General features: G+C 48.4%; 1 protein-coding gene across 1 annotated transcript in view; it reads right to left on the reverse strand.

Annotated features, from left to right (window-relative positions):
* Nucleotides 1-27,518, reverse strand: part of ATRX (ATRX chromatin remodeler) — a 2,430,811-nt gene that overhangs the window by 850,705 nt on the left and 1,552,588 nt on the right. Inside the window, exon 20 of the mRNA XM_069612585.1 lies at nt 23,515-23,652. Within this exon, the coding sequence (XP_069468686.1) occupies nt 23,515-23,652 (138 nt within the window). The remainder of the gene's footprint in view (nt 1-23,514; nt 23,653-27,518) is intronic.

Genomic DNA, 27,518 nt, shown 5'->3' on the forward strand with positions numbered 1-27,518 from the left:
TTCCAGGGGAGCTCAATTCCCCAGCGGATGCTCTGAGCAGAGACTCCCTCCCAAAGGAACACGAATGGGTTCTTCACAGAGAGGTCGTAGAAGATCTCTTCTCTTAGTGGGGTTTCCCCACTATAGACTTATTCGCCACAAGCAAAAACAGACAATGCCCAGGATTTGCATCCAGGTTCCCCCAACCAGACTCCCAGGGAACGCCCTGTGGATGAACTGGTCAGGGATGTTTGCGTACGCTTTTCCACCAACTCCTCTCATCAGGAAAGTGGTGAACAAGATGAACAGGGAATCGATGATGCTCGTCCTAGTTGCTCCCATGTGGGCAAGACAACCCTGGTTTCCACACCTACGCAGGTTGGCGGTGTGCGAGCCCATCAAACTTCCAGCCTGGTACAATCTACTGTCCCAGCACCAAGGTCAAACAGTGCACCAGCAACCCAACTCAATGAACCTGGCAGCATGGCTCCTGAGGTCATAGAGTTTGGATACCTCAATTTGCCACAGAGGTGTATGGACATCCTAAAGGAATCTAGGAAACCAAACACAAGACACTGTTACTTTGACAAGTGGAAGAGGTTCGTTATCTGGTGCCAGAGCAGACAAATCAACCCAGTTGATTGCACTCCTTCCACTATTGTTACATACATGCTCCACCTGCTAGATGCAGGATTGGTTTTTAACTCACTGAAGGTACACCTGGCAGCCCTCTCGGCTTACACCACTTCCCATAGCAAGGTGTCGTGGTGGAAAGTACCAGTAGTTAAAGCCTTCATGGAAGGAGTAAAGAGACTTCACCCTCCTATTTCAAACCCACCGCCAGGGTGGGACCTTAATGTGGTGCTAGCCAAGCTCATGGGCCCCCCTTTCGAACCCATGCATAAAAGCAGTCTCAAACACCTGACTTATAAAACGGCCTTCTTAGTAGCTATTACTGCTATAAGAAGGGTCAGTGAAATTCAGGCTCTGTCAGTGCAGGATCCCTTCTTTACTATCCATAAAGACAAACTGGTTTTACGCACACACCCTAGGTTCTCACCTAAATTTATATCAAAATTCCATGTAAACCAGTCCATCGAGCTTCCGGCTTTCTTCCAGAACCCGCAAAGCTCGGCTGAGGTGAAACTACACACCCTAGATGTGCATAGGGCGGTCCTCTACTATGTAAATAAAACAAGACCGCTAAGGAAAGCAGATCAACTGTTTGTCTCCGTAGCTACAGGCATAGAGGGGGATCGCGTCTCTAAAGGTGCCATCTCGAAGTGGATTATTAACTGTATCCAGCTGTGTTACTCACTCTCTGAAAAGACTCTGCCTTTTACGCCAAGGGCCCACTCTACTAGAGGCATTGGGGCCACTCTGGCTTTCATTGCAAATGTTCCCCTTGACACCATTTGCAAAGCAGCTACTTGGAGCTCTATTTACACTTTTACTCAGCATTACTGCATTAACACCCATTCCAAGGCAGATACACAAGTGGGACAAGTGGTTCTAAGACACTTATTTGCTCATGACCCTTCTCACATTCCACCTCCTTCTGGTACTGATCGCTAATCTATGCACAGCATGTGATCTAAGCAGATTCCACAAGCCTCAGAAGGGATACATTACTCACTGTCATCGTATTTCTGATGCTTGTATCTGCTTAGATTCACATGCGACCCACCCTTCCTCCCCTCCGAGAGAAGGCGCATGATTGCTTGTAGTCTTACCTTTCTGTCTATCTGCTTGGATTATCTGTACTCACACTACTCCTCATGCTACCTCATGTCAGAAAAAATACAATCTGAGGATCCTAGACGCGTGAGGGATCTTGGGTACAGTGGACGTCGCACTAGGGATAGTATTACTGGCACGCCCTGTGTCGACGCCCATTTTCCAGTTTCAAAAAACCAACTGTAATACTCCGCAGCTTCCACTAGATGTCGGCCTATGCACAGCATGTGAATCTAAGCAGATACAAGCATCAGAAATTATTACCAAAGCGATATGGGATACATTACTAACCGTCATTCGATGGTAGCGTCATTCGATGGGTGATGGACAAAATCTTGCTGTAAATCCTGTCCCTAATCAGGAGCCAATGGGCAGATTTTCTGGCTTGCGAGATGTGTTCCTGTCTGCCAATGTCAAGAGCAGCCGAAGGGCATTGTTTCGCATGACATGCAGTTTGTTTGTGTTTTTTACGCTTGTGCCGCATAGGAGCGAGTTACAGTAGTCTACTTTGGATCCGATAAGGGCATGTACTACTTCAAGCCCGTTCTAGGGTGAAAGGAAGGGATTTCTGGCGTTAATGAGCTTAGTGGCGTAGCCTGATGATGCCGCAATGTGGTTGACTTGGCGGGTCATGGCTAGGGTAGAGTCCAGGTAAACACCCATGGTCTTAACTGCAGCGGCTAATGGGATGGTATTGGCCTCAATGGTGAAGGCTTTATAGGCTTGGTCCAGCTTTGAGAAGCGGGTCGAAGAGGAGGAGCTTAGTTTTATCGTTTTTGAGACAAAGGCTGTGCACATCCATTCAGGATTGAATGGCTACGTAGACAGATGATATACTGAGTGAATCCAAGAAGTGATCTTTGATGAGGGATAAGGATGTGTGTGTTGTCATTGTAGTTTGTATGCGATATGCAGAGGGAGTCCAGGTGGTCGAAAAGTAGGCTGGTGTACACGCTCTAGTCTGTGGTGGAGACACACGTACCTTGGGGTACACCGCCCGCAAGAATTTGGTGTGGGGGTCGCGGCAGCATCTCTAGCGAAGACACGAGAACTTCTGTTGGCCAGGAAGGAGGCAACCCATTTGGCAGCTTCCAGTGAAAAGAACAAGTTACTTACCAACTGTAACGTTTGTTCGACTGGAAGTTCCTCCCACGTATTCCTACTCTTACATATCTTGTCTCCCAGCTTTGCTGCTTCCGAAACAATGTTTCACCAGAGGGCACTGTGCTCGAAGAAACAGAGTCGTAGTCCCTCGAGGGCCGCCATCGAGCATCAACGTCATCCGCAGTATAAACGGCTCGAACCGCACCCGTTTGCTCAGTTCTGTTTTTACGGTGTTAATGGTCGCATTAGCTTTCAAAGTCCTTTGGCGCTTAAGGAAGTTTGAGTGCAACTGAGGTAAACTGTACGGAGGGTTAAGTTGGGAGGGTCGATGAGGAATACATGGGAGGAACATCCAGTTGAAAGAACGTTACAGTTGGTAAGTAACTTGTTCTTCGAATGGATTGTATCCTCCAAGTATTAATAATGATAATAATAATGATAATGATGTGTTATTTATATAGCGCCTTAATCCAAAGCGTATATTCTTCATCTTAGATAGATCATTTGGAGGAGGGAGTACCAGATATTTCAATCATGAACTGAATGAAGGATGGCTTTTGCAAAGAGACCTCCTTGATATGATGTAGTGTCCAGGCAGTAATGCTTCACAAAAGTGTGCATTGACGATCAGGTGGCCGCCGCACAAATGTCCTGCACCGGAACACCCCTCTGAAGAGCCATGGAAGTTACCATGCCCCTGGTTGAATGAACCCTCAGCCCATATGAAGGCTCATTCCCAACCAATTTGAAGCTCTGAGATTTCTAGAATTATCCATCTGGATAGAGTTTGCTAAGACACTCCAAAGCCCAATTTGTGTCCAGTATATCCTACAAACAGTTGGTCACATTGTCGAAAATTTGCCAGTCTAGAAATATAGAAACGGAGAGCCCTTTTTTGGTCAAGTTTGAGCAATCTCTCCTCTTTACGTGCATGTGGAGGAGGGTAAAAAGATGATAAAGGTAATCTTGGGGGGCGTGGCTTGGACGGCCATGTAAAGGGACGTGCTCTCGTGGAGCTCTGCTGATCCTACAATGATCCTGGAGGAGAAGTGCGTGCACGGGAACCGGCCAGCACTGAAAAAAAATGCCCATGCGTGTGAAGATGATGGCTACACTCGCTGAAACTTTGATGCAAGTGGAGGGTGAGGACAATGAGTTATACTCGTCTGCGGGCCCCGGATCTGCGAGTGGAACAAGATGGCGGCAGAGACAAAGAGGACAACAGGGGTAACGAGATGTAGGTCCTGTAAAGCCCCTGCATCGAACTCCAAGACCAGCGATTAGAAGCAGACCGCGGCACTTGACCGGAATGAGCTGTTGCTTCACTGAGGCGGCGCACATCTGTGGGCACACATACCCGGAGCTGGTAAAACCTACGGACTGTACATTGCCGAGACTCATCAAGCACATTGGTAACCGAAGCTGGGCCAGTGGCGTAATCGTAACGAACGCTGGCGGAACCCAGGAGGATTCATTGTGGCAGCGCACCAATCAGGTGGCCGCCGATCCTGGGGCTGACGCGAACGAGCGGGCGGTGGTGGCTGCAGTTTTCCACAGCGCAGCGGATCAACTCTGTATACACGGGAAGATGGGAGAAATCCCATAGAGTCAGACGAAACATCGGCGCAGGCCAGTGGTTGAGGCCGATGCAGGACAATTGCTGATCCCCTGCACTTAGAGCGGCCCCTCTGGGCCTGGGCATTGTGGGCCGGATGGCCTTGTGATCACGGAAGAGGGGGAACAAAGGGAGTGCGGCGAATAGGTGAGCGCACTCGAGCACTGGCCACGGAAGGAACACGACAGAGACCGGGCCACGACACCAAGAGGGTACGAGCACATTGGAGTAGACGGCCCATTTTGGGCGCGAGAGAAGAGAAGTACATACAAGTACATGCTTGGCCTGCTGAGAGTGGTCCGTGACCACGCGGACCTTTGTTCGATGGGAGGCACTGCAAGCACTCACCCAGCTAACATAGCAGGATGTCCTCTAAAGTGGTTAGACCCAGGATCCGACAGTCCACGATGGAGACCTACGCCAGGTCGCCCCCAGAAGCGGAGGGGGGGGGGCAAGAGCAAGGAGACCCCCACGGCAGCGGTGGAAACACCGGGCACGATCCAGGAGGTGCTGGCAGCGATTGCAGACTTAAAGGTGGCCTGGGAGACTAAGTTGGGCCAGGCAATGAAAGAGCTGCAGGAGGGCCTGGACCTCAAGATCGGAGCGGCCCAGGAGGAGGTGAACCTGCTGAGACAGGACGTGCGAACGATTGCGGAGCGCACTGGGGCTTTGGAGAAGGAGATGGCCACGAACACAGAGGCGTGCACCGCACATGGAAAGGAACTCTATGCCCTCGTGCAATGGGTGGGCAATCTGGAGGACAGAGCTGAGCAAGCAGAAGGGCGTGCCAGACGCAATAACATCTGTATAGTGGGCCTGCCGGAAGGTATGGAAGGGTCAAACACCACAGAATACGTGGAATCCATGCTTTTACAGGAGATAACAGGCAGGGTGCTGACCCAGGGGTTCGCGGTTGAAGGGCGCACAGGGCCTTGACAAGGAGACCGCCCCCTGGAGAACCCTGTGGCCGCTGATCGCAAAGATCCTGAATTATCGGGAGAAGATCCTCAAATTTTTCTGGAGGGGAGGAACGATTGAAAAGGGTTCCGCAAAAATCACGGCCTACCCGGACTATACGCTGCTTGTACAGTGTAGTAGGATGAACTTCGGATCGGTGAAAAGGGGGCTGAAGGAAGCAGGCCATCGCTACATGTTGCTCTACCCAGCCAATTTGAAAGTGTTTTATAAGACAAGATCCCTTTTTTTCCGAGACGCAGACCGAGGCAATGGACTGGCTGGACATGCAGGGCCGACCTCAAGAACCGGATGTCAAGATGGGAGCTGCAGGAGATAAGTAGCGGACGGCTGTGGCACCTAGGGTGACATGGCCAAGACATTAGGACTTGATTATAGAGTTGTATTAAGCTTGTGGCGAGTGTGTTGTAGTATCAACTGGCTGGACCCGCAGGACGCACCAATCCTAAAATAGACTGGGAGCTCCTGGGAGGCATCCCTTGTACCCAATAGTAATATGACAATGCATTACTTACCGTAAAAGCATTTCTGATGGTTGTATTTGCTTAGATTCACATGCTGTGCATAGGTCCGACATCCAATGGTCACTGCGGAGTATTGCATTTTGTTTTACGTAGTCGAAAAAGGGGACGTCGACAAGGCGTGTCTGTAACACTATCCCTATAGTGATGTGCATTGTACCCACAATCCCTCACGCGTCGAGGTCCCTCAGTTTGTATTTTTCTGCCCTGAGGGAGCCTTCTAGACGTGAGTGAGTACAGAAAAGAGAGAAATATAGAAAAGGATGTCTATGTTCCTTCCATCCAAGCGGGGAGGAAGGGTGGGCGCATGTGAATCTAAGCAGATACAACCATCAGAAATGCTTTTACGGTAAGTAATGCATTGTCTTCTAATGTTTGTTAATCTGCTTAGAATCACATGCTGTGCATAGACTAGCGAGCAGTACCCGGAGTTGACGGTGGGTTATGAGAAGGAACAGTAGAGAAAAGATGTCTTAATACTGCCTGTCCCACCTGGGAGTCAGATCTAGAGTGTGCATCTAGACAGTAGTGTTTTGTAAAGGTGTGCACAGAACTCCAGGTAGCCGCTTTGCAGATGGACTCAAGGGGAACATTTGCAATGAACGCTATGGAAGCCCCAGTGCCTCGAGTGGAATGTGCTCTTGGCTTGAAGGGTAGTTCTCTCTTAGCAAGAGTGTAACAGAGAGTGATGCATTGAACAATCCATCTAGATATAGTGGACTTTGAAACTGCATCTCCTTCTCTTCCTGCTGCCACAGAGACAAAGAGCTGATTAGTCTTTCTCAGTGGTCTGGTTCTTTCTATGTAGAACATGACGGCTCTGCGTACATCTAGTGTATGCAGACTTTTTTATCCCAAGCTGGAAGGGTTTTGAAAGAACGTTGGTAGTTCTATTGACTGGTTTACATGAAATTTCGAGATGAATTTTGGTGCAAACCTTGGGTGTGTGCGTAGAACCACCTTATCCTTGTGAACTGTTACGAAGGGGTCTAGTACAGAAAGAGCCTGTAGTTCACTTACTCTCCTAATGGAGGTGATAGCTATTAGAAAAGCAGTCTTAAGAGTGAGGTCTTTAAGAGTTGCGTTGTGCATGGGTTCGAAAGGAGGGCCCATGAGTCTAGAAAGTACCACATTTAAGTCCCATCCGGGAGCTGGGTTAGCTATCGGAGGGTGTATTCTCTTTACCCTCTCCATGAAGGCCTTGATAACTGGTATCTTCCACCTCGACACTTTAAGTTGGGAAGTGGTGTATGCAGAAAGTGCCGCTAGGTGGACTTTAATGGAATTGAACACTAGACCTGAATCCAGTAAATGGGTCAAGTACAGAACAATGTTAGTGGGAGAGCAGTCAACCGGGTTGATGCTCTTACCTCTACACCAGATGACAAATCTTTTCCACTTGCTAGAATAGCAGTGGCGAGTATTAGGTTTTCTGGCTTCCCTGAGGATGTCCATACATCTCTGCGGGGGTTGTAAATGTCCAAATTCTATGATCTCAGGAGCCAGGCTGCTAAGTTCATGGTCTGAGGGCATGGATGCAGTGTCCTGCCCTTGTCCTGTGACAGCATGTTGTACGGGCAGGGAAGTTTCACTGGGGGAGATAGGGACATCTCCATCAAGTGAGCGAACCATGGCTGCCGGGCCCACATTGGGGCCACTAGTATCATGGTAACCTGCTCCTGGTGCATCTTGTGCACCACTTTGTTGAGAAGGGGAGTCGGGGGAAAGGCGTAAACAAATTTCCCTGACCATTGAATCACAGACCGTTCCCCTTGGACTGGTTCTGGGGGTACCTGGAGGCGTAACTTTGGCATTGTGAGTTCTCCAGAGTTGCGAACAGGTCTATCTCCGGGAATCCCCATTGCGTGAAGACGTCTAAGACGATGTCTTCGTGCAATTGCCATTCGTACTCTTCGGGCAGGGGGAAGTCTCTGCTGAGTTTGTCTGCTAGCAGATTCAGTTCCCCTGGTACATGTTGTGATAGTAGGAACATGTTGTGTTTGAGAGCCCACTTCCATATATTCTGGGACAGCTTGGACAGTCCTGGAGAGTGAGTGCCCCCTTGCTTGTTGAGGTAGTACATGGCTGTGGTGCTGTCTGTGAGGACCATCACTGTCTTTCCTTGTAGGTGTTCCTGAAAGGCTTTCAGTGCTTTGAACACCACTAGTAGTTCCAGCAGGTTTATATGCTTGGATGCTAAGCTCGGAGTCCATGCTCCTTGAGCAGTCTGATGGGATAGGTGAGCCCCCCATCCTGTAAGGGATGCGTCTGTGGTTAGAGTGGCTTCCACTGCGGGTGTGGCAAAAGTTTTCCCAAATAACAGGTTTTCTTTTGTCCACCACCGTAGCGAGAGAACCAAGGCCTGCGAGACCACCACTAGATCGTCCCATTGTCCGCTGGCCTGACACCACTGGCTGTAGAGCCACTCTTGCATTGGGCGCAGGCGCGCGTGAGGTACCAAATAAATACATGACGCCATCATCCCTAGCAAGCGCATTGCTTTGCGTACCGTCACCTCTTGACCTGCCACATAATGGGGGATCTGAAACAGCATGTTTTGGACCCTCTCATTGGAGGGGAAGACAAGGTCGTCCTTTGTTCGAATTAGAGCCCCTAGGAATTGTTTGATTTGGCTGGGGTCTAAGCTGGACTTATTTTCGTTGATGGAGAAGCCCAGTTGGGACAAAAGGTCTACGGTCTTTTGGGTATTGGAGAAGCATGTTTCGTAAGAATCCCCTGTTCTGAGCCAGTCGTCGAGGTAAGGGTATACCGGGATGGAACCTGCGCAGGTGGGCCGCTGCCACTGCCAGTACTTTCGTGAATACCCTTGGTGCAGATGCTATCCCGAAGGGTAGTACTCTGAACTGGTAGTGTTTGTTCTCTATCTTGAACCTGAGGTATTTTCTGTGCGCTGGCAACATTAAAATAAGAAAGTATGCATCTTTCATGTCTAGTGTTGTCATGTAATCCCCTTGTGATAACAGTGGGATTACTTCCTGCAAGGTCACCATACGAAACTTTTGGGGTTTGACAAACTTGTTCGCTGGGCGCAGATCTAATACAGGGCGCATGGTTAAGTCCTTTTTGGGTACAAGGAAGTACACTGAATAAATACCTTCTGTTACCTGAGATAGGGGGACAGCCTCTATAGCTTCTTTTTTTAGTAGCTCTTCTACTTCTTGAAGAAGAATGGTGAGGTGTTCCGGTGTCATGCGTCGGTTCCGTGGGGGTCTGTACATCGGGGAACCGTTGAATTCGATGCAGTATCCGTGGGCTATGGTGGATAATACCCAGCGGTCTGACGATATTCCCTCCCATGCTGAAAGGAACGATGTTAGCCGGCCCCCGACCGGTGATGCATGGGAGGGGACCCGAATCTTCGGGTCATTTGTTGGTATTGGGCGTGGAACCTTTGGGGCTGGAGCCGCAACCTCTTCCTTTGCCACGGCGTTGGCCTCTGACTGAAATGGGTGTTGTTACCCTGATTAGAGGGCCAGTTGGTAACAGAGTAAAATTGCTGTTGGTTTTGCTGCTGGCGACGGCCACGAAAGGAGCGTCTATTGCCATAGCCGCGTCTGTTAGGGGGCCTAGAAATTTGGTCAAGAGTCTTGATGGTATCAAACTCTTTCTTCGCATGTTCTAGGCCTCATCAACTGCTTTCCCAAACAGATGTGTTTGTTCTATGGGCTTATTTATCAGGGAAGCCTGGGTTTCCGGCTTAAATCCCGAATTGCTCAGCCAGACATGGCGTTTGAGAAGTATTCCCTGAACCAGGGAACGGCCAGCCGTCTCTGCGGCATCTAAGGAGTTCTTTACGATGCCCTGGTTTACAAGAGTTCGCTCTGAGATTATAGCTAACAGGCGTGAACGCAGGGGTTCTGGTGCGTCCTCTGCTTCGCTGCGCAGCTTGCTCCACTGTGCATCTGCATAGCTAGCTAGTAGGGAATTGTTATTTGCAATCCTAGTTGAGAAGGCGGCGGAGGTCGTGATTCTCTTCCCAAGTGCATAGAGCTTCTTGCCCTCATTGTCAGGTGGTGCCTCACTAGTGAATAGTGGTACCCCCGCTCTTTTTCTTGTATTAGTAACTATGAGGGAGTCCGGAATAGAATGTCCTCTGATGTACAAAGGGTCAGAGGACGAAGGGCTGAAGAGCTTTTCTATCCGAGGGTTGACCCCTCTGACTAAGGCAGGATTGGAAAGGGAAGGAGTTATTCTTCTCTTTATAGAAGCCAGGAGCGGAATAGACTGACTAACAGGGGCTTTTTCTTTAATAACTTTCTCTACAAAGTCTGTCAGGAAGAGTCTCCCCTGTGTCTATTTCAAAATGCGCTGCTGCCTTGCGCAATAGTGCATTAAGTGAAGGTTGGTCATCTATGGGAGAGGTGTTTCCAATAGGTGAATCCTTGGGAGGAGAAGGGTGAAAGACATCAGGGTCTGAGTGCACTGATGGGGATTGCCAAGGCTGCACTGATGGGGATTGCCAGGGCTGCGAGGTAGCTGTATCTTCTTCAAAAGCTCCTGCACTAGTGTAAGGATCTTCTTCAAACCCCTCTTCCTCATGTTCTTCCTCTCCACCCAAACACTCCTCATCTTCCTGGAGGTATTGCTCCTCTTCAGTGAGGTCATATACGTCTGTAGAAGGGGGGAAACAGCCTAGGAATCTTGACCCTAGGGTCATCCTAGGGCCATTCTCTTGGTCTTTTGGGTGTGGGTGGGTTTTGGCTTCCCAAAAACCTTTCCATTTTCTCCATACAAGAATGGAGTCTTTCAAGGGTTTCATGGGGGACCCTTGAATAGTCTAGAGGGGGGAAATCAGTGTTTTCACCTTCAAAACGCTTAAAACGCTCCCACAACATCAAAGAAAGGTTTCCGTCGCCCTCTGAAAAGCCCTCCGGTAGTTCAGAAGTGCCCGTAGATGAAGGGGGCAGTTCCTGGCTACTCTTGTGCTTTTTCGGCGTTTCCATAGCTTTTTGTGCGGTATTCGACGTTTGTTTCGTCGTCCGCTTACGTTTGTCTTCGGAAACAATTCTCGCCAGGCTCTCGACAACGAGTTTGTCAGTAGAGGGCTCTCGTGTCGACATTCCCTGCGTTACGCGTTGTTCCTCGACGGCCGCTCTATGGAGCATTACATCGGATGATTTTGAGGTAGCGCCTGTGTTTGCGGGTGGGGCTTGAGACCCTTACGGTCTGAGGTATACGCCGGAGTGCCCTGCGTCCCCTTCGGCACTGATGGATCCTTCGTCTTCGACGAAGAAGAGCCGTGGGTTGTGTGCTTAGGCCTATGGGGTCTATGTGCGTCCTTGTCGCCGGGATGTTCATCCCCATAAGCAGGGCGTGAGCCGAGCCCGTCGGGCCGGGGACAGACGTCGAGGAGCGCAAGCGCTCCTTCTGGGGGTTAATGACTTCCGTAACGGATGTCGAGTTATCACCCTCCTCGTCACTTTCTGTAACAGCGGCGGCGGGTGAGGAAACTGACTTCGACATAGCGTAGTCCGCCCACCTCTTAACTTTTCGTTCTTTAAGAGTTCTTCGTTTCAAGAGCTTACAGGCCGCGCAGCTGTCCTCCTTATGATCGAGGGGCAATCAACGATTACAGAGCTTGTGTTTGTCCTTCCAAGTGTATTTGCCCCTACAGCGTGGGCAAAACTTAAAAGGTGTCCTCTCCAAAGCTGAGGCAATAACAACTGGTGATAACCCCAAGGGAAAGATAGGGGAGAAAGAACGACATTCTCAAAGGGAAGATAAAAGTTCGAACCCCCACTCTCCCTACTGTATGTTGGCCGGCGAGGCCAGGCCACGTGTTCGGCAGCGCCAAAGGATCTCCTCCGTCTCTTCCCCTCCGTCGAAAACTTGGCGGAGAAACAGCTTCACAGCTAACGTCGAGGGGAGGGATCTTTAACAATATAATAAGTATAATTAAGGACCGAGGTCCGTAGTAAGTATTTACAATGTCTCTCTAGGAGCTCCGCGTAAGGCGACCAGAAGCTGGGCGGAAAAAAACAATCTGAGGGACCTCGACGCGTGAGAGATTGTGGGTACAACGCACGTCACTATAGGGATAGTGTTACAGACACGCCTTGTCGGCGTCCCCTTTTTCGACTACGAAAAACAAAATGCAATACTCCGCAGTGACCACTGGATGTCAGACCTATGCACAGCATGTGATTCTAAGCAGATTAACAAACATCAGAAACTTAGTTAGGTCACTGTTAGATCGGTGACGCCCCGCGGGGTCCTAGTCCTCGGCAACGGGACAGGACCAGACGCGGGTGGGCCCGAGATCCAGGGATGGAGCTGGGCATTTGTTGGGGTAGGGCAGGGTGGGGGGGAGGGGCTGTGTTGTGTGCAGTGGATGGGAGTTGGGGAACAGGGAGGGGGGAATCTGTTGAGAGGGGTTAAGGGGGAGAGCCGGAAAACAAACCATCAAGGGAAGCATTGAAGGGAGAGGTGGGTTGGGAACAAACCGAGTAGATGGCATCGGGTAACCTCAGAATTGTGACCTGGAATGTACGGGGCCTTAATAGCTATCTGAAACGTAAAAGTGATGCTGTATCTAAAAAGGATGCACATTGATGTGGCCCTGCTGCAGGAGACTCATCTCACAAGGGAGAAGTTGGAGGTTGTCAGGCGAAAATGGAAAGGACATGTTGTGGGGGCTACGTATTCTGCGTACGCTAGAGGGGTTATCACTTGGGTGGCGCCGCACGTGCCGCTCCAGGTGCTTAGCTCAACGGTAGACCTAGAGGGCAGAATGGTGGCGGTGACAGGACTCCTGGAGAACAGGGAAGTGCATATCATAAATCTGTAGGCCCCCAACCATGATACAGCGGCTTATTTTAGATCCCTTTACAGCAAAATTAGCCCCCTGGTTGGGGGTGCGGTGGTGTGGGGAGGGGACTTTAATTGCACCTTGAATCCCAAAATGGATAGGTAAGTCGACAGAGCGGGGAAGCCGGCGCCGGCTGCCAAAGCACTGGGGACATTGTTAAAAGATCTAGGCCTAGAAGACGTGTGGAGAAGGTTGCATCCAATGGATAGGCAATACTCGCACTATGCAGCACCACATGACCTGCACACGAGGCTAGATTATGCGTTCGTAGCGGCTGAGATAGCGGGAGAAATGGTGGGAGCGGAATACAAGGCCCGAGTACTATCTGACCACTCGCCGTTGGTGGTAGAGTGGCGACACCAACCCCCCCAGAGCGCAGATCCCGACATGGAGACTTAGGACTGAGGCATTACAAGATGAGGGGTTCCGGGAGGATTTGAGGGAGGCCATCAAGGAATATTTTGATATAAACATGGGCAGTGTGCGCTCGGTTGGAACAGTATGGGAGGCGTTCAAGGTGGTGGTGCGTGGAGTAGCCATTTCGAAATATAAAGGGCTCCAGGCGGGCATTGAAAGGGAACTTCAGGAAACGGAAAGGGAGCTGGAGGGCCTCATGCGGCATGAGGATACCGCCCGGAAGAATAGCGATACGATAAAAGACCTACAGTTAACCTGCAGTGGACTCTGGGATACGCTATGTAGACAAAATTACAAGAAATACACGGCGAGGCTACACGCAGGGGGCGATAAGCCGGGCAGATTGCTGGCCTGGCTGTATAAGAGTGAGACCCCCCCAGTACAGTGATCAGTGAGATAAGGGATGAGGAAGGTCGCATCTGTAATACCCAGGAGGGGGTGAACAAGGAGTTCCTCAAGTTTTACAGACACTTATATGAGGACGCAGGGGAGGATAGGAGCCAAGACAGAAGCCAAGACATACTGGACACGTTAGAGCGTTAGAGGACATAGAGCTGCCCACCCTGGACGACCTACAGCGGGCGTAATTGGACACCCCTATCACCTCGGAAGAGCTGGAGGTGGCGATCCAACATTTGCCCACGTATAAGGCACCCGGGATGGACGGGTTGCCTAGCGAGTTTTACAAGACATACAAACAGGAGCTGCTTCAGCCACTGCTTGCTATGTTCAACGAGGCCTATGAGCAGGGGGAACTGCCATTGTCCCTTCGCGAGGCGATGATCATCCCACTCCTAAAACCAGGCAAGCCGGCCGCAGAGTGTGGGTCTTACAGACCCTTGTCCATGCTGAATCAGGACAGCAAAATACTTACGGCAGTGCTGGCCAATAGGCTGAAGAGAGTGATCGATAAGCTGATACACCCAGACCAGACGGGATATGTCCCCGGCAGGAACATCACAGATAACCATAGGAGGCTACACCACATCATTGACCACACTGAGGAAGATACGGGTGAGCTTTGTTCTCTGGATTCACTTTAGGTGGCTGCTTTCCCTCATCCTTTTTCTGAGTGACCCCTGAATCCTTGTGAGTGGCCCTGTTGGCAACCCACAAGTCAGCAGCCTTAGCTAGTTTTCTGGAATCGAATTCCTTTGAATCAGCAAAGTGCTGTCTGAGCTCAGGAGAGCAGGCATCATAAATTGACTCGAACATAAAAAGATTCTTCATACCTTCATAAGTGTTCACTTTGTAACCCTTAATCCATCCCTCTAAATTTTTCAAACATTCACTCACCCAGGTAGCCCAAGGGGTACCATCATTCTTTTTGAGGGTTCTAAACCTCTTAAGATACTGGGAAGGGGTCTTCCCAAATTTGGCTATCAGAGCTAGTTTCACATATTCCTACTCTTTCCTATCCTCCTCCCCCAACTCCATTACCACATCAGTTGCAACAGGGGGAAGCCTAAAGAACAACCAGGTGAGTAAGTCATTTCCTGTGATGTTCTGGAGCCCATGATTATATTCAAACAGAGACAACCAACCCAACACATCCAACTTAGGCTCATACATACCAACCAATTCTTTAGGCATCCGGGGTCTTTTGGGACTGGAACTTCTAGAGGAGCCAGAGAGAGAAGCATTTTCAACAGATAATTTCTTCATTTCTAGCTCATGCTTGAGCTCCATTTCCCTTATCCTTAGTTCTTGATTCATTTCCCGATGTCTCTGTTCAGCCAGAGTATTCAGTCTCTTGAACTCTAGTTCAAGTTTCATTTTCTCTAATTCGAGATATTGAGGACTTAGTGTGGGACTTGGTAAAGGCCCAGTAGGTACAGCAGGTAGAGCAGACAGAGGCCTAGGGGGGACGGTCACAGCAGCCTCACCCTCCTCTTCTGACTCTTCCTCAAGATTAACAACATTTTGATCAATATCAATTTCTATACTGTTATCTACATTTTCTGGCATGTTAGGTTCCTCAGACCCATCATCCAGACTTTGGTTAGCTAACAACCTTTCTATTAACTCCATTTTCTTGCCTTTAGTCAGGAGGTTCTTATGCTTACATAATACTCTTAAACAATCAGCAGTTTTTGTAGCAAGGGACTCTGGACTATAAGTTTCCATAGTTGACATGTTAGAAAGATTACTTTTTCAGTGCTAAGCTTTGTGGTTAGTTGTACTAAGGTATCCTCAAGCACTCTAAAGTGTATACTCAATACAAATCCCACCACTGTACACCAGTGTTAGGCAGAAACCTGTGCAGTTCCCTTAGGGACCACTGCAAAAGATTTAAGACTACAGGTGTTGGCAGTAAACCCACTTGGTAGCAGTCTGTACCACCCAGATTTACCTGGTAGCTGTGGCTGAGCAGTCAGACTTCCCCCAAGAAGAGTTAGGCAGTATGCAAAGTATACTCAATAGGCACTCAGATAAAATAATACAAGCAAACACTGACCAGAGCTTTGGTATCAAAGTATATAATTATTTATTTAAAAAGACACAGTTTAAACACTCCAGCACTCTTATTGTAAAATATTCTAAACACATTTACTATTATGATATATACACCCCTTTTTCCCTATCAGTAAATCACAGTACAAACACCACTTATTTTCATACAGAGGTGAGCGCTTAACTAGATTGCACTCTAATAAGTTTGTGAAAAAGGGAGGGAAAAAAAACAGAACATAAAGAGGTACACCACTCTACGATTCCAGAACACTGTTAGCAAGGCAGAGAGCAAAAAGTCACTGGTGAGCCAAAGTCCAAAGGCTGGGCCCACTCAGAGAGAGCAGAGCACAAATGCGCCAAAGATCACACAGTTGCACTAGGCTTAGAAAGTCTTGCAGAGGGTTCAGAAAAGCGTTTAGAGAGGCTTAGAAAAGTTTAGCCAAGGCGCCCCAGGCTAACCCAGGTTCGAAAGGCGGGGGCTAAATCTACCCTGTACAGTCGGTAGCAAGGGAAGCCAGGCGGGACACGGTACATTAAGTGGGAAGGATCCTCCAGCGGTGGCAGTTGTTCCTGGTAGTGGGTGCAAGTTGCGCCGTCGTCCAGGGGAAGAGAAGATCTCGACTCGGAGGAAAGATGAAGGTCATTGCACTACCAGGGCAGAAACCAGCCGCAGAGTTTTCCGGTTAAAGGTGGTACCTTTGACTCACGGTCGTGGTAAAACGTGGTATCCCGGTTGCCGGGGTGCTTGGCACGGGGCCACGAGATACGTCGGGAAAGCGAAAAGACGGTGAAACTGGTTATCCCCACCAGTTAAAGGAAGAAGACTCTATGGCGGGAGATCTCCTCTGTCGTTGGGAAAAAGTGGTGAGACGGTCCAGCAGGGCTCCACCGGTAGTGGTGTCGTGGCAGGTCGGCTCAGCTTTTCCCTCGTCGGATTCTTAGGTCCTGTGGCGACTTCTGAAGTTCCAGTCCCCAAAGCACTGCTTTTATGCAGTAAACCCCCATTCACTCAGCCTAGCTGTCACTCAAACATGCTAAGTGGTGAGCCGGCCGGCTCACCACTTGGGCCAATCAGGACGGAGTGCGACTTGAGTTGCCTAGGCAACTCAGTCCAGGGTGCCTAAATTCCCCTCCACCCCTCCTAAGTACCCCAGACATAGGGGCACCACCAAAAAGTGGAACAAAGGGCTCGACTTGGGTTGGAGTCACAGAAGACAACACAAACGCCATTTTAGAATCAAGTTTTGGCAAAAAATACCAACCGGAGAATTAATATTAAATAATCCTGCGGTATGTTCGAGGCTACCGTAAATAATTAAATAAAGATAGTAGCCTAAAACAATGGGAAATCCCATAGGAAAATATTCGTGGTTGAATATAAAAAGTGTTATCCACTGCCACCAGCCAAAACTCGATCAGGGGGGAGGGAGACGTGCCCCCTCGACTAACAGACCCTGGGGCAATCGAACTGCCCCAGCCAGTACGTCCACAATATGATGGTTGGTACTGGTTCTGCTCAGAATTTAAGACTAGTAAAGTCAATGGTGACTTTACATGCCCTGGGAGACAGTAGTCAGCAACAGGGTATGGAGTCTATACTGGGGGGTCACTATGACACCCCTGTGTTACTGCACTGAGGGTGCTGTGTAACGCATCACAAAACACATGAAACCCTATGGAGTAAAAGACCCCATAGCCCATTAAACACTTCTAGATCCAAAGAAACACACTCAAATCATGTCCAAGAGTGAGGGTAAAAGAGTCTCACTCTTGGCAGGAGAAAGAAATAAACCCCAAAAATCCAGCAAAGCTGCTGGGGGACTCACTAGGTTAGGAAATTCAGCCTAAACAGAGAATTCTCCCTAACAGTGCACAAGCACTGCGATACCTGATAATGCTCCCATAGATGACATGAGTGAGCCGGCTCTAGTTTGTGGGGCGGGAGGGGGGAGGACGGAGAATTATACTGTATAATGTGATGGTTTGATGCTGATTATGTACGTCCTAAACAGTTGTAATATGTGTTATTTTGTTTGGTTTTATTGAAAATAAAAATACATTTTTAAAAAAAAGGTAATCTTCTGTGACAGGTGGAAATCAGAGACTACTTTAGGTAAGAAGGATGGTTTGACCTTTAGAATGACATTGTCCCTATGAAAAATGGTTTGAGGAGGCTTACAAGAGAGTGTCTGCAACTCGCTCACCCTGCGAGCTGATGTTATAGCCATTAGCAAAAGATTTTCAAACTGAGGAGCCTTAACTGGTAAGAACGTAAAAGCTCAAAAGGGGCACATGAGAAATTTAAAAACTAAATTCAAATCCCAGATGGGAACCTGAAAAGGTGTTGGAGGGTACACATTTGTCCGTCCTTTTTAGAAACTGGGTGACTAAGGGCATTTTAAAATAAGAAGCATCTTCCGAGGAGCGCTTGAAGATATATATTGCTGCTAAATATTCTTTTATAGTGCGAACCTGGAGCCCCAAATTGGCCAAGTGCAAAAGGAAAGAAAGTATGGTAGGGGTATTACATAAAAATGGACCAACATTCTTATCCTTGCACCAGTTACTGAACTTATTCCAACGACACCGATACAAGGATTTTATTGCTGGCTGAAAGCAAAATCTCCATTATGTCATCCGGGACGTCCGAATCCTTATATCTCAGCCTCTCAGAAACTATGCGTGAAGACCAAGTGTCTTGACCTCTGGATGGAGAACCTGACCTTCCTCTTGCGAGAGAAGATCCTCTCTTTGTGGAAGACGTATTGGAGGGCAGATGTACATGTCCAGACGTTCCGGGTACCACGATCTCCTGGCACAATCTGGGGTAATTAGGATCATGGTTTTCCTGAACTTTCTCAACCTGCTGATTACATGAGGAATCACTGGGAGTGGATTGGAAATACCCACTCCACCACAAACGCATCCCCTAGAGCTGCTCTTGGGGAAAATTCCCTTGAGCAGTAGAGTTCGCACTTCCTGTTGACACCGGTCGCGAACAGATCCACTTGAGGGGTTCCCCAAAGGGCAACGATCTCTTGAAGTGAGCTAGTTCCCTTTCATGAGAAACTGTGCTCTGCCTGCTAAGAGTGTCCGCCGCCGTGTTCTGTTTTCAGGCTAGGTGAACTGCCGACAGAGATTCCTTCTTGCATTGCCCAGAACCAGAGCTGCATTGCCTCCCTGCACAGTGTTAGTGATCCTAAGCCTCCTCTTTTTTGAGTTAGTACATGGCCACTGTGTTGTCTCATTATCAGGACATTCTTTTCCCGTACAGAGGGTAGAAAGGCCTTCGGCGCTAGTCTGATTGCCCTCAGCTCCAAAAGGTTGATGTGTAGTCTGGACTCCGATGGAGACCAACGACCGGTGATTGTCAGATCGTTGGTGTGGGCTGCCCACCCAGAGAGTGAGGCGTCCGTCACTACCGTTATCTCCGGCCATGGTTCCCAAAAAGGTTCTCCCTTGAGGATATTTTCCTTGCAAGCCCACCATACAAGATCTTGAGCCACTCTGGCCGGGACTTGCAGAAGATCTGACATTTCCCCCTAAAATTGGCACCATTGAGTCCTGAGGGCCCATTGAAGGGATCTCATTCTCAATCTGGCCTCTGGCACCAGGAAAATGCAGGATGCCATGAGGCCCAGCAACCTCAGAAAATCGAAGGCCAGCAGATGTTGGGCATTCTGAAACCTTGTTACCATCTGCAGAATGTGGTGAGCTCTCTCCTCGGGAGGCGAGGCTTTGCCTGAGAAGTATCCAGGACTGCTCCGATGAATTAAGAGTCTTTGGCGTGGAATCATTTGTGACGTCTTGTAATTGAGGGATAAGCCCAGTCTGTGCAAGAAGTGGCAGGTCATGGTCAGATGTTCCTGGGCTCGTTCGTGTGAACTTTCCCTGATTAACCAATCATCCAGTTAAGGGTAGATGTGAATTCCCCCTCTCCTGAGACTCGCTGCCACTACAGCCAACAGTTTGGTGAAAACCATTGGAGCAGAGGTCAGCCCAAATGGCAGAACCCGAAATGGATAGTGAGAACCGCGAACCTCAGGTACTTTCTGTGCTTGAGATGGATTGGCACATGGAGTGGCACTCGCGCCTTGAAACACTTGTGTATAGGCGCGTTACAAATACCATATCATATAATATCATGTAAGTAAGCATCCTGAAGGTTCAAAGAAACCAGCCAGTTCTAAGAGCCTGAAGGATCTGAGAAAGGGTCACCATCTTGAACTTATCCTTCCTGAGGAATTTGTTCAAATTTCTTAAGTCCAAGATGGGTCTCAATCCTCTGTCCTTTTTGGGAATGAGAAAATACTGGGAGTACCAACCCTTGTTCCTCTCCGCTACAGGTAGATGTTCTATTGCACCTTTCTCTAGCAGGGATGACATTTCCTGCACAAGGAGCAGGACTGGAATTTTGACAATATTGGCTCCCGATGGATGATCTTGAGGTCTTTGGTGAAAAGGATGGCAGTAACCATGAGTCATTATCTCTAGCGCCCAGGCATTTGATGTAATGCCCCGCCATTCTTTCAGATACCAGGTGATCCTGCCTCCCACCGGGATCTTGTGGGTTAAGACCTCAGAGTGGCTTTGCAGCGGCTGCAGCAGAGGCTGAGGAGGTAGTAGCCACTGCTGGGGCTGATCTAGCACTCTTCCCTCTTCCACCACGAGGTGGTTTTCTCTGTTGGCCTCTTTGACTGGCCTGTCCCCTCCCTCTTCCAAAAGAGTAGAAACGAAAGGGACGGCTCCTCCAGCAAGATTACCCTGTGTAGGGGTGTTGCTGAGGCTGTCTTAAAGCAGTGATTTAGCTGTTGCTTTAGATGTCTGCAGATTCTCCAAGCTCTCGTCTGCCTTGCTACCGAACAGCCTCAAGCCGTCAACGGGCATTTTCAGTAATCTGGAGTGCACATCAGGTGCAAATCCAGATTTCCTCAGCCATGCAAATCTGCGTAGGACCGTGCTAGATGCCATGAACCTTCTTATACGATCAGCAGTGTCCAGTCCTGACTGGAGGCATTCCTCCATAGCCTCTTTCCCATATTTCACTATCGCCAGGAAACCATCCCCTTCCTCACCCTCCGAGATGTCCTCAGCCGCTGATGTCATACAGTCCCACAGGGTGTATGTAAATCTTGCCAGAGTGCAAGTTCCATTCGTAGGTTTAAGGGCCATGCTGCCCTAGGAGAAGACATTCCGGGCCCAAGCATCAACTTTTTGTCATCCCTGTAAGGTGGTATCGAAGGATAAGCTGACTGTCTAGTGGAGGTTGCATCTTGTACCACCAATCGTTCTGGCGAGGGATGCTTTGACAGGTACTCAGCATCTGATGAAGATGACCTGTAATTTCCTACAAACATTTATTTACTGCAGGCCCAGAGTTTGGGGTATCCCAAGTTGCCATCACCCTTTTTTTGCAGTGCCTTATGGAAAGGGAGGACAGGGACCCTTGGAGGTCCCTCATTATGGATGTCTGTCATATCGTCCTGGTCAAATCTTGGGGAAGCTGTTTTCCATCCCATTAAGTCAATGACCCTCCCCATTAGGTTTCTATACCCAGGGTCTGCATGATCTGCAGGGTCTGGCTTATCAAACTCTACTTCAGGGGAAGTATCTAGGCCACTGGCCGTCTGAAGCCAATCAAAGATCAGCCATCTTAGAGTTTGGGTCCATCAGTTCCTCAGGAACCTCCTCGGCTCCAAATCTAATTCCAGATGAAGTAACATCCTCTTCAGAGGACTGCTCCTCATAAATAGACGACATAGATCTGAAAAATTCTTGCCTGGGTTGTGGATGGAAGATATTTTTGTGGTGAATGCCTCGATAAAGGCGTTGATGAAATAGACGCTGGCTTCGACTTTACCAAAGGAGGCTTTGACATCGTCGAGGGGAGCCTCGACACTGTCGCGGAAGGTATCGATGCCAACTTTGGTGGCGGCTTCCACGCTGTTGTCGAAGGCTGCGTCAAGTCGATATTCGACTTCGATGTGGACGCCATTTTGTCGGCCGTCACCCCCGATTTATTCACCAGTGGTTTCACTTTTTTTACGTGAGGTGTCGGAGAACTTTCCAATGACACCCTCAACTTTTTGTCGGATCTCGCTTGCCTGGTCTTTGATCTCCCTCTGTCATTTTTGGAGTGGGCATGGGCATGATTTTCACGTGGCTTTTTCACAGGGGTCTGGGCCGCATTCTCGAAAATATTTAGCATCCAAGCCCTAAAGGCCTCCCATTTTTCAGGGAAATCGTGCTTGGAAGGGTAGGATATAACCCTTCTGTCAGACGAGGAGGAAGAGGACGAGGAAGACCTATGCCGTCGCTTCTTCGATTTTTTGCACGAAGGAGGGGAGGATTTTCTCGAGCGACTTTTAGACCTTCATCTCCTCGACCCGTATCTAGACTTTCCGCTCAACCTTCGCGAATCTCTGTCTTTTCAAGAAGTACAAGATTCCTCCCCCACTGCCAGCTTACCTTTCCGTTCCTTAAGAGCCTTATTGGACATAGCCTGACAGGAACCACATTTGTTGACCCGATAGTCAGGGCTCAGACACGAAAGGCAATTACAATAGGGATCGGTAATCGACATTTTTCTTCCACACTTTAGACATTTATTAAAACAAGTCTTGGGTGTAGTTGGAGTCGACGACGAGGACATTTCATCAAAGAAATCTGATACGCCATTTTGTGACACGAAGCAGTGCTTGGAAAAACAGAACTGAGCTAACTGGCGTGGCTCAAGCCCTTTAAACAGTGGATGACGTTGACGCTCGGCGGCGGCCCTCGAGGGAGTACGACTCGGCGGCTTCGAGCACAGCGCCCTCTGGTGAATTTTTTTTACCGAAGCAGCAAAGCAGGGAGACAAGGTATCTAAAATGAGGAATACGCGGGAGGACAATCCATTCGAAATGGGTGGAGGTGAGAGTCTGGCACAGGATCTCGTCCACAACGTCGAACGCTGCAGACAGGTGTAGTAGTAGTAGTGAGAAATCGCCATGGTTGTTAGATTCACCAAACTGATTGAGTGCTGTTTTGGTAGCATGCTTAGGGCGGAAACCGGATTGTTGTGTGCCTAGTATGTGGTGGAGATCCAGGAATGCCTGGATTTGCAGGTAGGCAACTATGTCCATCATTTTCAGGAGGAAAGGGACAGTTGTTATAGGTCGATAGTTGGTCGGGACAGCCCGGTCGAGTGTGGGTTTCTTGAGCAGGGGAGCGATCCAAGATTCCTTCAAGGGGGAGGGGGCGGTGCATGTGGCAAAGGATGAGTTAATAAAAGTAGCAAAGAGGGGGGAGTAGTGGTCCTGCACACTTTCACCGATGAGTCGGGGCAGATGTCTCCTTTGCAGCATGAGAGGGTTTGAGACAAGCAATGGTCTTCGCGAGGGTGGTGGTGCTCACAAGTTGGAAGTGGAAGAGAGGGGGCGTCTCTTTGGACGTTTGGTGGAGTGGCCCGGTGTGACATGTCTGGCGTGCCAGTTAGTTTGGCATTGGTCTTAGATTGACTGTGGCGGGCTGGCGCCGGGATAGCAATGGGATTGTTTGCAAATTACGCATCCAGCAAGGTGGGGCCAGCCCAGGGTGGGCTTCAGGAGCCACCCTCCAGGGCCTCGCCCGTCCAGTGTGCCAATCGGCCCCTGTTCTTCTCTGTTAATGGCATGTCTTGCAACACTGAATCCAAAAGAAGACATTTTGAAACTTAAAAAAATATATATACATGTCATCACCCAAATATAAATTAATCTTTCCATGAAAAAGCTGCAAAAGACTAAATTAATATGCTAAATTTAACAGATTTCAAAGCTTGGCAAAGAATACACATTCTCATTGCATGTATGACAGTTATCCGAATTCACAATCTGAGACTTGGGTATGAAACCATTTCTTACATTCTATCAGATTATTTTGAAGTGGTGTTCCCGTAAGGATAATCCTCCTCCTCGTTCGTATCGAGTTCATGGCTTTTGAAATCGCAGAAGCTTCATTTTTTAAAATATGTCCTTCATCACAAATAACAAAATCTGGGCCTATAAAGAAATCAAACACTCAGTATTAGCGTCAATGCAGATTAGCAATATTTACAAAACATGCAACAACCTTCCATTAGTCTTATTTGCTCAGACGTTAACACAGTAACAGGACTAATCTAGAGACTGTGGCAGATTCATTTTTCATGTATTTTGGACATACTTATGAAGCGCTGATCAGCTGAGAAAAGGTGGAGCTAATACTAGTTAATCATATATATTTGTATCTGTCAGAAGGTGTTAGGGAGATTATTTTACAGCCCTCTGAAGAGGGATGGCAAACCATCTAACCTAATGGCACAACTTTGTTTACACCAAAAGACAGCCCAAACTCTCTCAGGGTAGCCATGTCAGAGCAGTCTGCTACACCTCAAGGGAGGACATAGGTAGGCAGCAAGGTACAATTTGTCCCAAATTGTATCCCAGAGAATACATTAGGTGGGCATTGTGTAAAATATACACTTCAATCTAACGTAACAGAGTAAATAAGTACTTTTGTGATAAACACATTGCAAGACACAGTGTATGCATAAAAGTAGTAAAGTGCCATATGTAGACCTTTCCTGTTAAGGCAGTTTTTGTACCACCCTCTTATGTGGATGCTACAACAACTAACTCTGAAGGGAAGGCTAAAACAACTGACAATGAAGGGAAGCCAAGCCACTCTTAAACGTGTGTAGCATGGTCAGAGCAACAAGACTTAACTCTCAGGTAGAGGTAAGTGGGGCGACACAAAGTTACAATTGGTCCAATCATGAATCTAGGAGAAAAAAAAAAATCATTGATCTACTGAAGGAGAAATTATTTACTTTAATGTTCTTTCTATGGATTTGTCTCCTCAGACTCATCAGATAGGCCAATTCTATAGGGGGGCATAGCCCACCTCGGTTGGTCCCGGATGTGACCTTGGTTGTCGTACATATACTGCATCACTACACTCCTGTACCTCAGTTCACCGCCCCACCCCCACACCCCCCCAGGCACCCTGCGAGCTCAGCTACTGCATAAGAAAACCAACGATACGGCCAAACATCCGAATGTAAAGAAAAAAGAAAAACCTGTCCGTTCGGCGAGAAGCCTGAAGTATGCAGTTATGCCTGCCTTCCTAGCACTGTGGCAGACCCCATGGATCTGGAAACGCAGTCCGAGATGTCCAGGCCCGACTGTCCTACCACAGAGAAAAGGTCAATTTGGCGAACCCGCAAGAGGTTTTGACCGCCTTTGGGGCCATGCTTCCTGATTAGAAGAGCGTCAACCTCGGCTTCCTAGCGGTCGGGAAAATCAATGTCGACAGGATGGCCTTGTAGACACTGTGGAAGTCTGCGCCACTAAACCCTCTGGTGTGGGGTGGGTGGAGAGATGAACAAATTACTTGCCCCTGGTAACTTTCTTTTGACTGGATGTTCCCTCCCACGTATTCCTCATCTTTGATATATTCAAGTCTGCTTGCAGTATGCTTCGGAATTTTTCATAGGGTCAAGCGTCGTGCAGAGTCGAATCTTGGTCCTCGACGGTCTCCGTAGCGTCTTTCGTGACGTTGACGCTGATATATATATATATGTATATATATATATGGCACGCGCGCTGACCATTACCTCAGTTCTTTTTTTTTCCCTGCCTTAAGTAGCATGCCGAGTTCCAGGAGATGGTCTTGATGTGAGAAAGGAAGGTGGAAAACACAGAAGTTCTAGGCAAGAGGGGATGGATGGGAGGGTGATGAGGAATACGTGGGAGGAACACACAGTTGACGGAACGTTATATGGGGTTAGTAACTTGTTCTTTCAATGGATTGTATCCTTCCATGTATTCCTCATCTTTGATGACTCCCAAAGCAGTTTGAGTTTGGTGGAGGGTGCTAAGAATGTACTTTATTTGTTAATGTTATAGAGGACAGCTTTGCCAAATTTGGCTTCCTCTCCTGAAAAAAAATCTACACAGTAGAATTTACTAAATGTATGCAGGGGCTTCCATGTTGCCGCTCTGCAAAAGTCCCTCGCTGGTACACCTCTTTCAAGAGCCGATGAAGTAGCCACACCTCTAGTAAAATGCGCCCCGAGACCTTGAGGTGAATCCTTGCCAGCCAATCAGTAACACTCAGTTATGCACATAACAATCCATCTAGAAATGGTTTGTTTTGTGACAACTAATCCTAATCTATGATCAGTATAACCAATAAAAATCTGATCATCTTGGTGAATATTTGCAGTCCTTGTGATATAGAAACTTAGATCCCTCTTTTGGGTCTCAACAATGGAGTCTCTCTTCCTCCTGGGATGGATGAGGAGGAGGTTAAAAAGATGGTTGTGCAATACATTGTGCCAAATGAAATTCTGACACAACCTTATGCAAGAAAGATGACTTAACCCTTAAAACGACCATATCCTTGGAGAAGGTCGTGAAAGGTTGTTAGGAAGATAGAGCCTGAAGCTCACCTACCTTACAGGCAGATGTGAAAACCACTAAAAAGGGCTCAAAAGGGAGCTCCCATAAAACCTCTTAGTACAAGGTTTAGATCCCATAATGGCACGATAAAGGGAGTAGGCGGGAACACTTAAGCCTTTCAGAAATTGTGTCACAATGGGTACTTTGAAATATGATCCCTCATCCGGAGATCTTTTGAAAATTGAAAGGGCTGCTAAATAGCCCCTCACTGTAGCTACTTGCAACCCAGAATGGGTCAAGTGAAGTAGGAAATAAAAAACCTGGGTAAGTTTACATGAGAAAGGATCTAGTTTCTTTTCCCTGCACCAGCTGCAAAATCTATTCCAACGGCAGTGGTACAGGGATTTAGTTGCTGGTCTTCTCACCGAAAGCAACACTTACATTATGTCTTCCGGAAGGTCCCAATCCTTATATCTCACCCTTTCAGATACCAGGCATGAAGGTTGAGAGTCCTGATCTCTGGGAGAAGAATGCGACCTCCCTCTTACTAGATTAGGTCCTCTCTTTGGGGAAGACTAATTGGAGGGCAGATGGCCATTTTGAGAAGGTCCGGTTACCACGTCCTCCTGGCCTAATCCGGGGCAATGTGGATCATGGTTTTCCCGAACTTCCACAACCTCCGTATTATGTGTGGAATGACGGGGTCTGGCGGCAACACATACAGGAGTGGAAATTCCCAGTACACTACGAATGTGTCTCCTAGAGCTCCTCTTTGGGGAAATTCCCTGGACCATAACAGTTCACACTTCCGGTTGACCCAGGTCGCGAGCAGATTCACTTGAGGGGTTCCCCAAAGGGCAAAGATCTCTTTATATTTCCTGAGCTAGTACGGACTCATGGGAGATCATGTTCTGCCTGCTCAGAGCGTCCGCCGCCGTATTCTTTTCTTCGGCTAGATGAACTACCAGAAGAGTTATCCTTCTTAGTGGCCAGAACCAGAGCTGCATTGCCTCTGCACATGAGCAATGGCCCTACACCCCCTCTTGTTGTGGTAATGCATGCCACTGTGTTGTCTGTTATTATAAGGACACTTTTCTCTCGTAACAAAGCGCTAGTCTGATTGCCCTCTGCTCCAAAAGGTTGAAATGGAGTCTGGACTCCGACTGAGATCAGTGTTCGCTTATTGAAAGCTCTCTCATGTGCGCTCCCCCACCCTGAGAGGGAGGCGTTTGTCAAAACTGTCGTCTCCAGCCATGGTTGCCAAAATGGTTCTCCTCATCACATTTTCAGATGGGCTTCTGGCCCAAGAAAATCGCAAGATGCCATGAGTCCAAGCAACCTTAGGAAGTCGTAGGCCGGCAGACATTGGGCACTCTGAAGTTTTTGGAATTTCCCGAGGTTAAATCCAGGACTGGTCCAATAAATTGTAGCTTATAAGACGGTGTCAAATGGGACAAGTTCAGGGAGAAGCCCAGCTCGTGGAG

The sequence above is a fragment of the Ambystoma mexicanum genome, chromosome 5p (genome assembly GCF_040938575.1).
Source record: "Ambystoma mexicanum isolate Mex_15411 chromosome 5p, UKY_AmexF1_1, whole genome shotgun sequence".
Taxonomy (NCBI): Eukaryota; Metazoa; Chordata; class Amphibia; order Caudata; family Ambystomatidae; genus Ambystoma; species Ambystoma mexicanum.